This window comes from Pongo abelii, chromosome 9 (genome assembly GCF_028885655.2).
Source record: "Pongo abelii isolate AG06213 chromosome 9, NHGRI_mPonAbe1-v2.0_pri, whole genome shotgun sequence".
Taxonomy (NCBI): Eukaryota; Metazoa; Chordata; class Mammalia; order Primates; family Hominidae; genus Pongo; species Pongo abelii.
Genome location: NC_071994.2, coordinates 7,291,545 through 7,304,410, shown reverse-complemented (window position 1 = coordinate 7,304,410; position 12,866 = coordinate 7,291,545). Strand labels below are relative to the sequence as shown.

Below are 12,866 nucleotides of genomic sequence, written 5' to 3'. Positions count from 1 at the left end.
TTACATGGTTTTCTAACTTGCCACATATGTAGTCCTTATCTCCTCAACAACATTCTTATCCTCCAACATCTGGAGTGCAGGTGTGGGGTGAATTCAGGCCCTGGTGTTTACTGATTGAACAAGGCACTTTTCCTCTCAGCCTTGGTTTCCTTATCTGTAAAACATGGATAGTACTTCCCTAATGAGATTGTTCTCAGGATTCAACTAGATAACATGTGTGCAGCATTTCACATAGCAGATGGCATGGATAGGCACTTAGTAAACATCAGAGCCCTCCCAGCACGCCAGGCTCTTAGTAAACATCTGATTCTTGAATATTCCCATCCCCAAATATATCCCCCTACCTGAGGCTCCTCTCATGTTGTCTGCCTCCCTTCCTGTCACAGTGCATGTGTCTACTGAAGGCCACCCTCTTCCTGTATCCTGGTTCCTGGCCCTCCTCACCCTCACAGATATCTCACTCACACAACTGCCTCCTCATCTCCGGTAACCTCAGGTTCCCTCACTACTGGATCTCTCGGATCACTTCTCTCTCTACACTCACTCTGGGGATCTCATCCACTGTTGCAGCTTTCAAGGCCATCTAAAAGATTCCCAAGTTTATATTTTAAACCTAGAATGCCTCAGAATCCGAGACTTACATATCCACTGCCTATACCCCATGTCCCTTTGGAAGTGGCACAGATACTTCAGCATGTCTAAGATGGAGCTCCAGATTCCCGCCCCACCCTTCCCACAATTTTTCCCATCTTAGTAATGAGAACTCTGTCCTTCCAGTCGCCCAAACCAAAACCTTTAGAGTTATCCTTGTCTCCTCTCTCTTAAATCCCACAGTCGACCAATAGGCAAGTCCTGCCAGTCAGCTCTTCATTCAAAATACAGAGCGTACCTGGCCACTTCTGAGCAGTCCACCTCCCCACGCTGGTCCAGATCACCCTCAACTCTCATGAGGCCAACTTCAGTAGCCTCCTGAGTGGTTTTGCTACCTCTGTTTTCCCCAGCTCCACAATCTTGTTTTCCACCAACAGAGTAATGTTTTCGAAACATAAGCTTGACTCTGTCATTTATTGGCTTCAAGCCCTCCAGTATCCTCCCCTCTCACTCAGAACCAAATCCAGATTTCTTATCATGGCCCTAGGGACCAGCCCACTGCCTGTCTGCCCTCAATTCCCACTACCCTTCCTCGCTCCCTGGCCCCCAGCCTCACTGGCCTCCTCAGTGCCTTTCCTGGAGCAGGCTGGAAACACTTCTTCCTCAGGGAGCTTCTCCTTGCTGCTCCTTCTGCCTGGAACACTCAGGTGCAGACCTTGCTCCCTTCCTTCCTTCAGGTCTCTGCTCAAATGCCACCTTAGCAGAGGGCCTTCCCTGACCAGTCTCTCTAACAGCGCCCCTGGCATCCTTGGACCCTTTCTGATCCCAACTCTGATTTTGCTTACTACTGACTGCTACCTGTCATAATTAACTTACGTGTTTGTTTTTGCCCATCTCCTGAGCATTAGTAATACCCCAAAGGGACCTTTGTTGCCTGGCACATAGTGAGTGCTCAGCAGCTGGGCAGGAGGTATGGCATAGTCTGGAAGAGCTTAATGCAAGTGGCCCCTGGTCACTGCACTGCCTCTTGCCTGCTGTGTGCTTTTGGGCAACTTTACTTAACCTTTCTTAGTTTCAGTTCCCCTCTCGGTAAAACCTACCTGGAAGGTTTTTTAGGAGGATTCGAGGTAATACATTTAAAGTACCTGAGACATGATCAGTGCTCAGTAAGACAGGGCTACACAGCCCACTTAGCTGCTCTCTAGGCCTGTTTTCAAGAACTTACTAGTGCTGCCTCCATCTGCCCCCAGGATAGACGGCTGCTACAGTAGATGAAGGTAACGCTATAGAAGCGGTTACTGACTCTATTCTCCATGTCATACCCTGACCCCGGGTCCCCTGAGCATTGTTTCTGGCTCCAGCCAGTTCTCCTCCATCCCCCAGCACCATCAGTTTCTTTTTTCTTTTTTTTTTTTTTTTTCGAGATGGAGTCTTGCTCAGTCGCCCAGGCTGGAGTGCAGTGGTGTGATCTAGGCTCACTGCAAGCTCCACCTCCCAGGTTCACGCCATTCTGCTGCCTCAGCCTCCCGAGTTGCTGGGACTACAGGTGCCCGCCACCACGCCCGGCTAAGTTTTTTTGTATTTTTAGTAGAGACGGGGTTTCACTATGTTAGCCAGGATGGTCTCGATCTCCTGACCTCCTGATCCACCTGCCTCAGCCTCCCAAAGTGCTGGGATTACAGGCATGAGCCACTGCGCCCAGCCTTTTTTTTTTTTTTTTTTTTTTTTGAGACGGGGTCTCTCTCTGTCACCCAGGCTGGAGTGCAGTGGTGCGGCGGTCTCAGCTCACTGCCAGCACCGCCTCCCGGGTTCACGCCATTCTCCTGCCTCAGCCTCCAGAGTAGCTGGGACTACACCCGGCTAATGTTTTGTATTTTTAGTAGAGACGGCGTTTCACCATGTTAGCCAGGATGGTCTCAGTCTCTTGACCTCGTGATCCGCCCGCCTCAGCCTCCCAAAGTGCTGGGATTACAGGCGTGAGCCACCGCGCCGCGCCCGGCCATCAGTTTCTTACCAAAGCTCCTCAGATGATGGCCACGTCTGAGCAGGTCCTGCAAGTTGAGACCCTCGCCAGCCCTGCTTCTGCTTTGGATCAAGGTGGCCCCCGATGTGGGAAGCCAGAGGTGCTTGCTGGGAATGTATAGATGTGTTTGGACTTCATGAGCTATGGACCCCAGGGCTCCTCTCTGGCAAAGCACACATGTTTGTGAGGTGGGCACCGCTTAGCAAGGCAGGTGGCTGGCTGGTCAGGTAGGTTTTCCCTGGCTGCTCCAGGAAGGTGAGTCATGAGTAATTTCCCTATGGGCCACCAGGGGGCACCAGAGGTCACTCAGCTCTTCTGAGGACTTGATCGGTCTCAAGATGACTGTCTCCTCCCTCTCAGGCCTAGGACCTTCTTGAAGGAAAAGAGCTATGGTGGTGCCTCTCTCATCTCCTAACTTGCTATGGACTGCCAGTCAAAGCAGGGCCACAGTAAAGGACTGAAGGTCAGGATTCCAGGCTCAATATTCTTTATTGATAAGCATTAGTGAACCCCTTGCCCTGGGAGCTCAGCCAGTCCTGCTCTCAGATTCCTGGCCTTAGGTGGGAGAGCATCTTTTCCTCATGGATCAACTGTCCATGTCTGACTGTGCCTAACTTGCCACACCATGGGTCAGGGAGACAGGCAGTAGGTACTGGAAGGTGATGGCCAGGTCCTTTTCCCCAGTGACCACTCTCCATCTAGACGCACTCTGCTTCAGCTGCGCAGGCTCTTCCAGAGGGCTCTGGGAGCCTGCTGGTTAGATGGAGGAGTTGAGCCTCTGACACCTCCAGGTTCTGCCTGCCAAGGGTTCCTCCGCAGCAGGGCTGAGCTGAGCAGGAGCAATGGGTTCTCGCTTCTGTCCTGAGGTTCTTGGGTGGTGAGCAAGAGAGCTAAAGGCAGGAGGTCCTACGTGGTGCCTCATAGGGGATAGAGATGCCAGAGACTGTGGAAGATGGGGTGGGAGGGAGGGATACCCCAGAGAGAGAGAGAGAGAGAAAGAGAGAATCAGTTGTTAAGTCCCTGGATCTGATTTCACCAGCTTATTCTTGGCCATGCCCATAGTCCTTGGGAAACCCCTCAGTTCTAAATAGATAGTTCCTTGGGTCCTGGGTGTACCTTTGCCCCCCACTAGCTTGCAGAGGTAAGAATTATTGGCCGGGTGTGGTGGCTCACGCCTGTAATCTCAGCACTTTGGGAGGCTGAGGCTGGTGGATCACGAGGTCAGGAGATCAAGACCGTCCTGGCTAACACGGTGAAACCCTGTCTCTACTAAAAATACAAAAACAAAATTAGCCGGGTGTGGTGGCGGGCGCCTGTAGTCCCAGCTACTCGGGAGGCTGAGACAGGAGAATGGCGTGAACCCGGGAGGCGGAGTTTGCAGTGAGCCGAGATCGCGCCACTGCACTCCAGCCTGGGCAACAGAGCAAGACTCTGTCTCAAAAAAAAAAAAAAAAAAAAAAAAATTATTATTATAGTAGCGTGTCCTCCTGAGCCAGGCACCTCATATAACCTTCTTGCCTGTTCATCAAGGCCTTCCAACCCTCCCATCCATTTCTCCCTCAGGTCAGGACAGCAGGGTGATGGTGCCTGGAGAAGGCCCTGGCTCCCCTGAAAGCCCTCCCGGCCTGTCTCTGACCTGCACTGGAAGCGGGGGTCTCCGGGGTGGGTCTTCAGCACCTGCCACACCTCTGGGGGAGGCTCCAAGCCCATCTGCTTGGCCCGACACCAGCGCTGCAGCCGTGTGATCCCTACCAGGGTGGGAAGACGACTCTGGAGACTTGTGGGGGGTGGGGTAGAGTCTGAGCTGGAGAACGTGTGTGTTGGGGGGAGACAGTGCCTGAGGGTCAGAGTCACGCAAGCGCTTGGGTGACTTCAGAGACGTGTGGGTGACGGGACTGCCTGGGAGAGGCGCCTCCGTGGGGCTGGGTGGGTTCTCACCGGTGCAGGGCCCGTACTGCCAGGCCAGGTCAAACTGCCTCAGCAGCTCCAGCTCCGCTTCCTCCTCGTCGCGGGGCTGGGGCTCCTCCCCTGCAATGACAGCTGCTCTTCAGGGCGAGGCTGGCCTCAGTCTCCTGCCCCTCACCTCCCAGCCTTCCTCACCACCGCTTTGCTTCTGCCACCCAGCAGCTAGACCTGGTGTAGGGAGGGGAGGACAGGCCACCTTTCCCTTTCCATTGGCCCCTCCGCCCACGTCCTCTAGGCCCCTCCGTGTCCACTCCTCCTGCCTCCCTCACGCCTCAGAGACCTAGCTCGGGTGCCAGCTCCCCCTTGCTGTGCCCAGCGGGCCCCTCCCTCCTCTTCACAACCGGGTAGGAATCAGTGATGAGCCGCTTCCGGCCCATGGCGGCCACCCAGGCAGGCAGAGAAGGAGGCAACTGCGGGGAAGAGGAGAGACCGGCCAGTGGGCGCGAGAAAGACAGCTGCTGAGAGAGACAGACGGGGCCAGGCCAGCGGCGGGCAGACAAGATGACCCAGACAAACCGAGAGAGGAAGTCGCCGGGGTCCAGGGAGGGACGCCTCCCCCACCCCCAAAAGCACGCAAACAGGAAAGACTTCAGCCAATCACAGGCCGCCTGTGCGGGGCGGGGCCCTGGCGCTAGCCAATGGTAGGCAGTGTAGGGTGAGGGGCGGGGCGGTGCCACAGCTGTGGGCCCCGGGAGGAGGGGCATGCTGGGGCGGGGGACCTGTCGGGATGCCCCGACTTCACCACCTCCCCCGGCCCCCATTGGTCTGCTGTGGGTCCCGAGAGACTTCAGAAGAGTTATCTTCAGCCTCTCACTTCCCGTTTTCCCTTCCTAGGCAAATGTTCTTTTCAGCTTCGCTAATCCCCGTGGCCAGTTTGTAACTCCCCAGAGTCCAGCTGGAGCCTTCACTCGGTCCTTTGGCCCGCCCCGCGTTGTGGGGGCAGGTCTGGAGGTCTGAAGAGAGTTTGGGCTAATCCAGGCCCCTTCCCGGCTCCCACCCAACCCCCACCGGCCCCAGGAGACCTGGCTGGAGAAGCCCATGGGTTCTGAAACCTCCTTTCTCACAGTCTGTGCCCAAAGATGCTGCCCACTCTTAGTCCGAGTAAGTGTTTGCCGTTTTGACTCTCCTGGGGTCCCAAGTCCTGCCCGGCCCGCCCCACCAGTCAGGAAGATTCCATACTGAGTAGGAAGGCAGAGTAAGGGTCTGGTCCCCCCAACACAATGTGTTTGTATCCCCAGTTCTTCGTTGGCAAAATCTGCCCTGTCTCTCACAATAATGTGAGTCTGAGCAGAAAATATGAACAATAAACCTAACACTCATATTGCACGTACCATGTGCCAAGTACTGTTCTAAGCACTTTCCCACACGTTAATTAAAATAGATGTCAAAAAGTTTTTGAAAGTAGGAAGTATAGCTAAATGATTATCACTGCTAGTCACAGGCATTGTAGGGCCCCAATCAAACCACAGTCTCTTGCACCCCAGGAGCTCACTGTCACAAGGCAGACAGATGCACAGTTGTCAATGAGAGGCTATAATTCCTACCAGAAGAGGGAAAGGGTGGGTCAGAGATTGGTTAGGACCACAGGGATGATTAGCATTGGAAGGCCTCCTGGAGGAGGTGGACTGCTGTAAACAATGTCTCTCAATTCTCCACCCATGACCTTTGTCCCTTGGGCTCCTGTCATCACTGACTCACCCATACTGCTGCCTCCCCCTCACCAACTTCCTGGCAGGAGGCAAAAGTACTGGCCAGTGGGAGTCTGGGAACCAGCACAGGGACCAGCCCAGCTCTAATCACCCTCCAGAGATCCCATCCGGTTCTTCCTTCCAGGGATACTGGGAGGGTGGGGCACAGACTCCTGGGCTGCTGCCTGCTCAGAGGCCTCTGCCTCCTCCTTTCCCTGCTCTGGGGTCTGGGTGCTCTGCACTGGAAGAGGGCTAAGCCACTGGTACATGTGGGCACAAGGGAGGAAGCTGCTCTGGAGAGGAGACCACCAGACGGGAGGCAGAGGAGCAGGCCATGTCTTCAGGGTCCACGTCCTGCCTGGCTCTCCCCATCGGCGTCCTGGAGGAGGGAACTTGTGGGGGCACTGCATGGAGCTGGAGGGCCCTTTCTGCTGTATTGTTTGTGCTGGGCCTGGTCTAATCCCCCCATCTGCCTTGTGGACTAAGTGGGGCTCACATTCAGGGAGACAGTGTCCCTGTGGAGTTAGTGATGGAAGCAGGGAGGCCCTCTCTACCAGGGCTGGGAAGGGCCTAGGTGCTGAGTCCAGTCAGGCGCTGAGCATGCTAGGTAGGGATGGTGTCTAGGCTCTGGGGGATTGACTACCCCCTCCCCAGAGGGCCTCAGCAAGGGTTTCTGGGCTGTTTCCAGAGGTGTGTGGCACCCACCTCCTGAGTCCACCAAGCCCTGAGGGAGTAGGGAGCCATGGGTGGGGCAGACCCCTCCTCATTCCCAGACCCTCCCACCCCTGAAAGCTGATAGCCGTGGGGCCCTGCCACCGCCCAGGGAGCGTGAAATGGGGTGTGCTGCTGGGCAGCCACAGTAGCTCCTACCACCGCCTGGGCCTATTGCCTTTTCTCCTTGGGCAGCCTCTGGCATCCTGAGCTGCTCTGTAGATGTTGGCTGGGCTGTCCCCGCCAGCTTCCCCAGCTTTGCCTGGCTCAGGCCCCCACCCAGCCTGGAAGATGTCTCCCTTAGGCTTCGGCTACCCCTACACCCAAGAAAAAGATTCAGAGTGGTCAGCTCAAGTGCAGGCACCCTAGGCCTGGCTTTCTGCCTTGGAGTTGAGGGAACTCTCTGCAGGCAGCATTGCTGTTCTCTCTTAGATGGCAGTAGGGTGGAGCCCCTAGGAAAGAGTTGGCACCCAGGGATTTTGGAACCATCCCTGTCCAACTGGCATGCCCTGACTCAGCACCTGGATCCCTAAGGTGCGCTGGTGACTAGGCTGGACCTTGGCCTTCCCATCCTCAGGTCTTTTCCTTCTTTGCTGTCCAACCCCATCCACCTTCTGTACCTTCTTGCCTAGAACCCCTTCCCCTACTCAGGCAGCATCCTGGCCTCATTCCCTAAACTGCTGTCTTGGAGCCTGTTCAGGCTTCAGGCTGGATGGCCAGGCCAGAGGTCTGGGTTGGGTGCTGAGTTCTCTTTCCCTGGGGGAATGTCCTGAGACCCTTGTGTCAGCCCCGACACCCAGAGGCTGGTGATGAGACTAGTAGGAGTGACCTTTGCACCTCAGCCTGGTAATAATACCCAAGACCCTTGTTTCAGGGCCAAGCCCAGAATCCTGGGGGTCCAGCAGAGAAAAGAACTGAAACAGGAACCCAGCACCTTCCCAGGGGCTGAGGCCTACCGCTGACTGCACTCAAGGGAAGGATTAGGTCTGGCTTAGCTCAGACAATGTGGCAGAATGGGGGCCTCAGCACTGCGCCTGCATTCCCTTCCCCCACCTCACCATGAGGTTTGTGGGGAGAGCCAGGCAGAGCTGGGAAGGTGGAGGCAGGTGGAGAGAGGGGAGCAGCTGCCTGGGGCCCAGTGGGCTGTGGGGTGGATCCAGCTCTTCTTCCCTCTCGCCAGTACCCTCCTTCCTCAGGCCCTTGGGCCCTGCCACCCACCCTGAGCTGGAAGTCAGTCCTACTTAGGGGATTCTGGGCAGCCAGAATACCCCTGGCCCCGGCCCCCAACATACTCACACACCGTGGGCCCCATTCCTCACCCTGTGGGCCAGAATTCTTTCAGGCTGTCCTTCCTAGTCCCTCACTGCCTTCCCAGACACTCCCTCCTCTCCTGGTCCAGGTTCTCTGGCCTAATGTGCTTCCATCTCAGCAGATTGAGGGGAAAGGAAGGGGTCTCTGGGTTTTTCTACCACTGCTGTCTTCTTTCCTGCTCCTACCACCCTCCACACCTCCTTCTCTAGTCACCTCCTCTTTCACCTTGGCCATCCGGGCTCTGGAGCAGTTCGGGGAAGACTTGAAAAGGGGCCTTCTGGCCATTCCTCACCTTGGCCACCAGGTGTCAGACTTTGCCCAGCTGGATGGGAGGAAGGTTCTAGTTAACCATTTCCACCCCATCAGCCTGGCTTCAGAGAGAGATCTGGGCAAGTTGGGGAGGAGCCTAGAGGTGACCACTGAAAGGGCAAGGCTGAGGGACCCTGAAGCTGGAGACTGGGAAAAGGACTGGAACTCTGACTCTACAGCTTTCCCCCAGATCCCCCTCACTGCCTCTGCCCCCACACCACCCCACTGACAAGGGCTTTGTCCCCTGCTGGGAAGTTCAGGAATGAGGCTGAGTCAGGGAGCTTGAGAATTGAAGGAACAAAGGCAGGGACAGTTGTAGCTCCACAGCAGAAGGGGAAGCTGAAAGGGAGCTGCCCATCGGAGTGCCCAGCCAGGACTGAGTCACTAGCCCTTGCCCTCTAGGTTAAGGGGAACAGAGGGCCTCCCTTTGCCCTTCCCCATTTGGGGTGGCTGTGGCAAGTGAGAGTGTGTGTGTGCGTGTGTGTGTAAACTCAGTGCTTGAACGAGCCTCTCATATCATGAGGCGGCCTATAAGTCTTGGATGGTGGGTCAGTCTTTGCAAAAGTGGAAAACTGGCAAGGTCTGAGTATTGTGCCATCTCCCATCAGAGCCTCCTCTAGCCCCACTTCCCCCAGAGGTTGCCCCTGTCTCAAGTGATAGTTCTCCATTTTATGCTCATTCTTTCAAACATAGGTGTGTTTCCAAGCACCCAAGATGACGACGAGATTTCTAATCCTTACATGCTATCTGGAGATGATGGAGAGGAGGGTCTTCTCTTGCCCACTCTCCCTATCCTTGTGGGGACATAAGGAATACTAGAGATAACACACCCTCCACCCTTTGACATTGCAAGGCCTTAGAGTCTCATGTTAGCCTCTGGATACCTGGGCCTCTGACTCTAAGGCCATACTTATGAGGTAGAACCTCGATAACCAACAAAACTCATCGAATCTCCTGAAGCAGCTCTGGATGGAAAACCAATGACTCACTCACAGAAAACGCCAGTGCCCTGTGATCTACCAGGGGCTCCCTGTGCTGTGGTGCTGGCGTTTTCACAAGATGCCTGTGGGACACAGTGCCAAAACACGAAGGAGCAGCTCACATCCTCTGTCACCTTCATAAGGGGCTATTTGAGAGAGTTCAAGAACTCACACTCTGAAGTGCCCTCTCTGATGGTGTTCTCATCCACCTCTCCCTCCACCACACCACCGCCACCGTGGTAGCGGGAGCGTTCTGCGTCCTCAGCATGCAGGAACCCCAGCGCTCCCCATTCAGGATTCTTCTCCCGGCCTGTTCCCCTCCTCTGTTTCCCTCCACTGACCACTCTTCCCTTACTGCCTGGCTCTGGCTCCCAGCCAATTCCAGTAGTTTCCAGCAGCCTAGAATCCCCCTTGATTCTCTGCCATTCCTGCCTTGCCAATCCTCAGCCTTGGAAAATGCCCTCTTCTCCAGTCTGTCCCTCCCTCTGAAATGCTAAGGAATGTCACTGCCCATGGTGACAGGTCCATGGCAAAGGTGCCTGCTGATACCACCGGGTTCTATTTGGCTGCCCAGACACCCTTTGGCTCTCCTCTGGTCGTCTCCTTACTCCATTCTCCAAACCTCCCCATTTTTCTCCACCCGCCCCCTACTCACTCAGCAATAACATGTTTAGATCACTTCTATTTAACAACAACAACAACAACAAAACAAACAAAAGCCTTCTGTGATCTTGCTAACCTTTCTAGATGGTGTTTGTTTGTTTGTTTGTTTGTTTGTTTGAGACGGAGTCTCGCTCTTGTCACCCAGGCTGGAGTGCAGTGGTGGGATCTTGGCTCCCTGCAGCCTCCACCTCCCAGGTTCAAGCGATTCTCCTACCTTAGCCTCCTGAGTAGCTGGGATTACAGGCATGCACCACCAGGCCTGGCTAATTTTTATAGTTTTAGTAGACATGGCCATGTTGGCCAGGCTGGTCTCAAAGTCCTGACCTTATGTGATCCACCCGCCTTGGCCTCCCAAAGTGCTGGGATTACAGGTGTGAGTCACTGCGCCTGGTCTCTTTACCAGCAAACTCTGAGGGACTTGATTTACCCCTTCTACTTCTGCCCACCATGGCCTTCATTAATCTCACAACTCGGTGGCTGCCTCTCACCTGCTGTTTCACAAAGGTTGCCTGAGACTTCCTGATTGCCAAAGCCAGTGGATTTTGCTCAGAATTCTTCTTGAGCTCCTCTGGGGCATCTGAAACTGTAGATCAGCTCCTTCCTTCACCCAGGCTGGAGTGCAGTGGTGTGATCACAGCTCACTGCAGCCTCGACCTCCCAGGCTCAAGCGATCCTCCTGTCTTAGCCTCCCTTGTAGCTGGGACCACAGGTGCGCTACCACAGCTGGCTAATTCTGTTTTGTTTTGTTTTGTTTTTTGTTTGTTTGGGTTTTTTTTGAGATGGAGTCTCACTCTGTCACCAGGCTGGAGTGCAGTGGCGCAATCTTGGCTCACTGCAACCTCCGCCTCCTGGGTTCAAGCGATTCTCTTGCCTCACCTCCCGAGTAGCTGGGACTACAGGCATGCGCCACCACATACAACTGATTTTTGTAGTTTTAGTAGAGACGGGGTTTCACCATGTTGGCCAGGATGGTCTCGATCTCCTGACCTCATGATCCGCCCGCCTCGGCCTCCCAAAGTGCTGGGATTACAGGCGTGAGCCACCGCGCCCGGCCAATTTTTGTGTTTTTTGTAGATACAGGGTTTTGCCATTTTGACCAGGCTGGTCTTGAACTCTTGGGCTCAAGTGAGTCTCCTGCCTCAGCTTCCCAAAGTGCTGGGATTATAGGTGTGAGCCACTGTGCCTGGCTTTTTCTGTCAATTTCCAAAACACTATTGTCTTGACACACTTTTTAAATTTTTCCCTAATATAGCAACCCTATTAACTGATGTCTTGACACTCTTTAAATCAGTTTAAGTCAAATTGTCAAGGTTTGGCTGGGTGCGGTGGCTCACGCCTATAATCCCAGCACTTTGGTAGGCCGAGGCAGGTGGATCACTTGCGATCAGGAGTTCGAGACCAGCCTGGAGAACGTGGTAAAACCCCATCTCTACTAAAAAAAATACAAAAAAAAAAAAAAAAAAAATAGCCGACGTGGTGGCGTACGCCTGTAATTCCAGCTACTCAGGAGGCTGAAGTGGGAGAATTGCTGGAAATGGGAGGCGGAGGTTGCAGTGAGCCAAGATCGCGCCATTGCACTCCAGCCTGGGGACAGACTGGGACTCTTGTCTCAAAAAAAAGAAAAAAAAATTATCAAAGTTTTACTGTGCCAGGCATTACACTAAAATGCTGTAGGGCTGGGCACAGTGGCTCACGCCTGTAATCCAAGCACTTTGGGAGCTCGCGGTGGGCAGATCACTTGAGGTCAGGAGTTCAAGACCAGCATGGCCAATGTGGTGAAACCCCATCTCTACTAAAAATACAAAAATTAGCCAGGCATGGTGGTGGACACCTGTAATCCCAGCTACTTGGTCGGCTGAGCTAGAAGAGTTTCTTGAACTTGGGAGGCGGAGGTTGCAGTAAGCTGAGATCATGCCACTGCACTCCAGCCTGGGTGACAGAACGAGACTCCATCTCAAAAGAAAAAAAACAACAAAACACTAAAATGCTGTAGGGATGCAAAGATGAATAAATCGTGGGCCTTGCCCTCAAGATGTTATTTGCTTGAAAAAGACAAATACGCCGGGCGCGGTGGCTCACTTCCGTAATCCCAGCACTTTGGGAGGCCGAGGAGGGCGGATCAAGAGGTCAGGAGATCAATACCATCCTGGTTAACACGATGAAACCCCGTCTCTTCTAAAAATACAAATAATTAGCCGGGCGCGGTGGCGGGCACCTGTAGTCCCAGCTACTCGGGAAGCTGAGGCAGGAGAATGGTGTGAACCTGGGAGGCAGAGCTTGCAGTGAGTGGAGATCACGCCACTGCACTCCAGCCTGGGTGACAAAGCAAGACTCCATCTCAAAAATAAATAAATAAATAAATAAATAAATAAATAAATAAATAAATCTCAAACATAAATAAATAAATAAATAAATAAAAAGAAAAAGACAAATACACTTAGCTCTTTTTTTTTGAGTTGGAGTTTCACTCTGTCGCCCAGGCTGGAGTGCAATGGCATGATCTCAGCTCACTGCAACCTCCGCCTCCCAGGTTCAAGCGATTCTCCTGTCTCAGCCTTCCTAGTAGCTGGGATTATAGGCATGTGCCACCATGCCCGGCTAATTTTGTATTTTTAGTAGAGACGG

The 12,866-nt window shown here is 54.0% G+C and overlaps 2 protein-coding genes across 8 annotated transcripts in view; one reads left to right on the top strand and one right to left on the bottom strand.

Moving 5' to 3' along the window:
- The window catches only part of RAD9A (RAD9 checkpoint clamp component A), an 82,186-nt gene that overhangs the window by 31,886 nt on the left and 37,434 nt on the right, over positions 1-12,866 (top strand). The gene's annotated exons all lie outside the window — the stretch shown is intronic.
- POLD4 (DNA polymerase delta 4, accessory subunit) lies at positions 3,085-5,148 on the bottom strand. Of its 2 annotated transcripts, XM_002821449.4 has the most exons (4): positions 4,860-5,148; positions 4,553-4,642; positions 4,251-4,362; positions 3,085-3,557 (listed from the first exon to the last, which is right to left on the bottom strand). In XM_002821449.4, exons 1-4 carry the CDS (start codon positions 4,954-4,956, stop codon positions 3,533-3,535), a joined length of 324 nt encoding a protein of 107 aa, XP_002821495.1. In that variant the 5' UTR covers positions 4,957-5,148; the 3' UTR covers positions 3,085-3,532. The 2 variants fall into 2 exon arrangements, with proteins under 2 accessions (XP_002821495.1, XP_009244362.1); XM_009246087.3 differs by lacking the exon at positions 4,251-4,362 and having other exon boundaries at positions 4,860-5,144.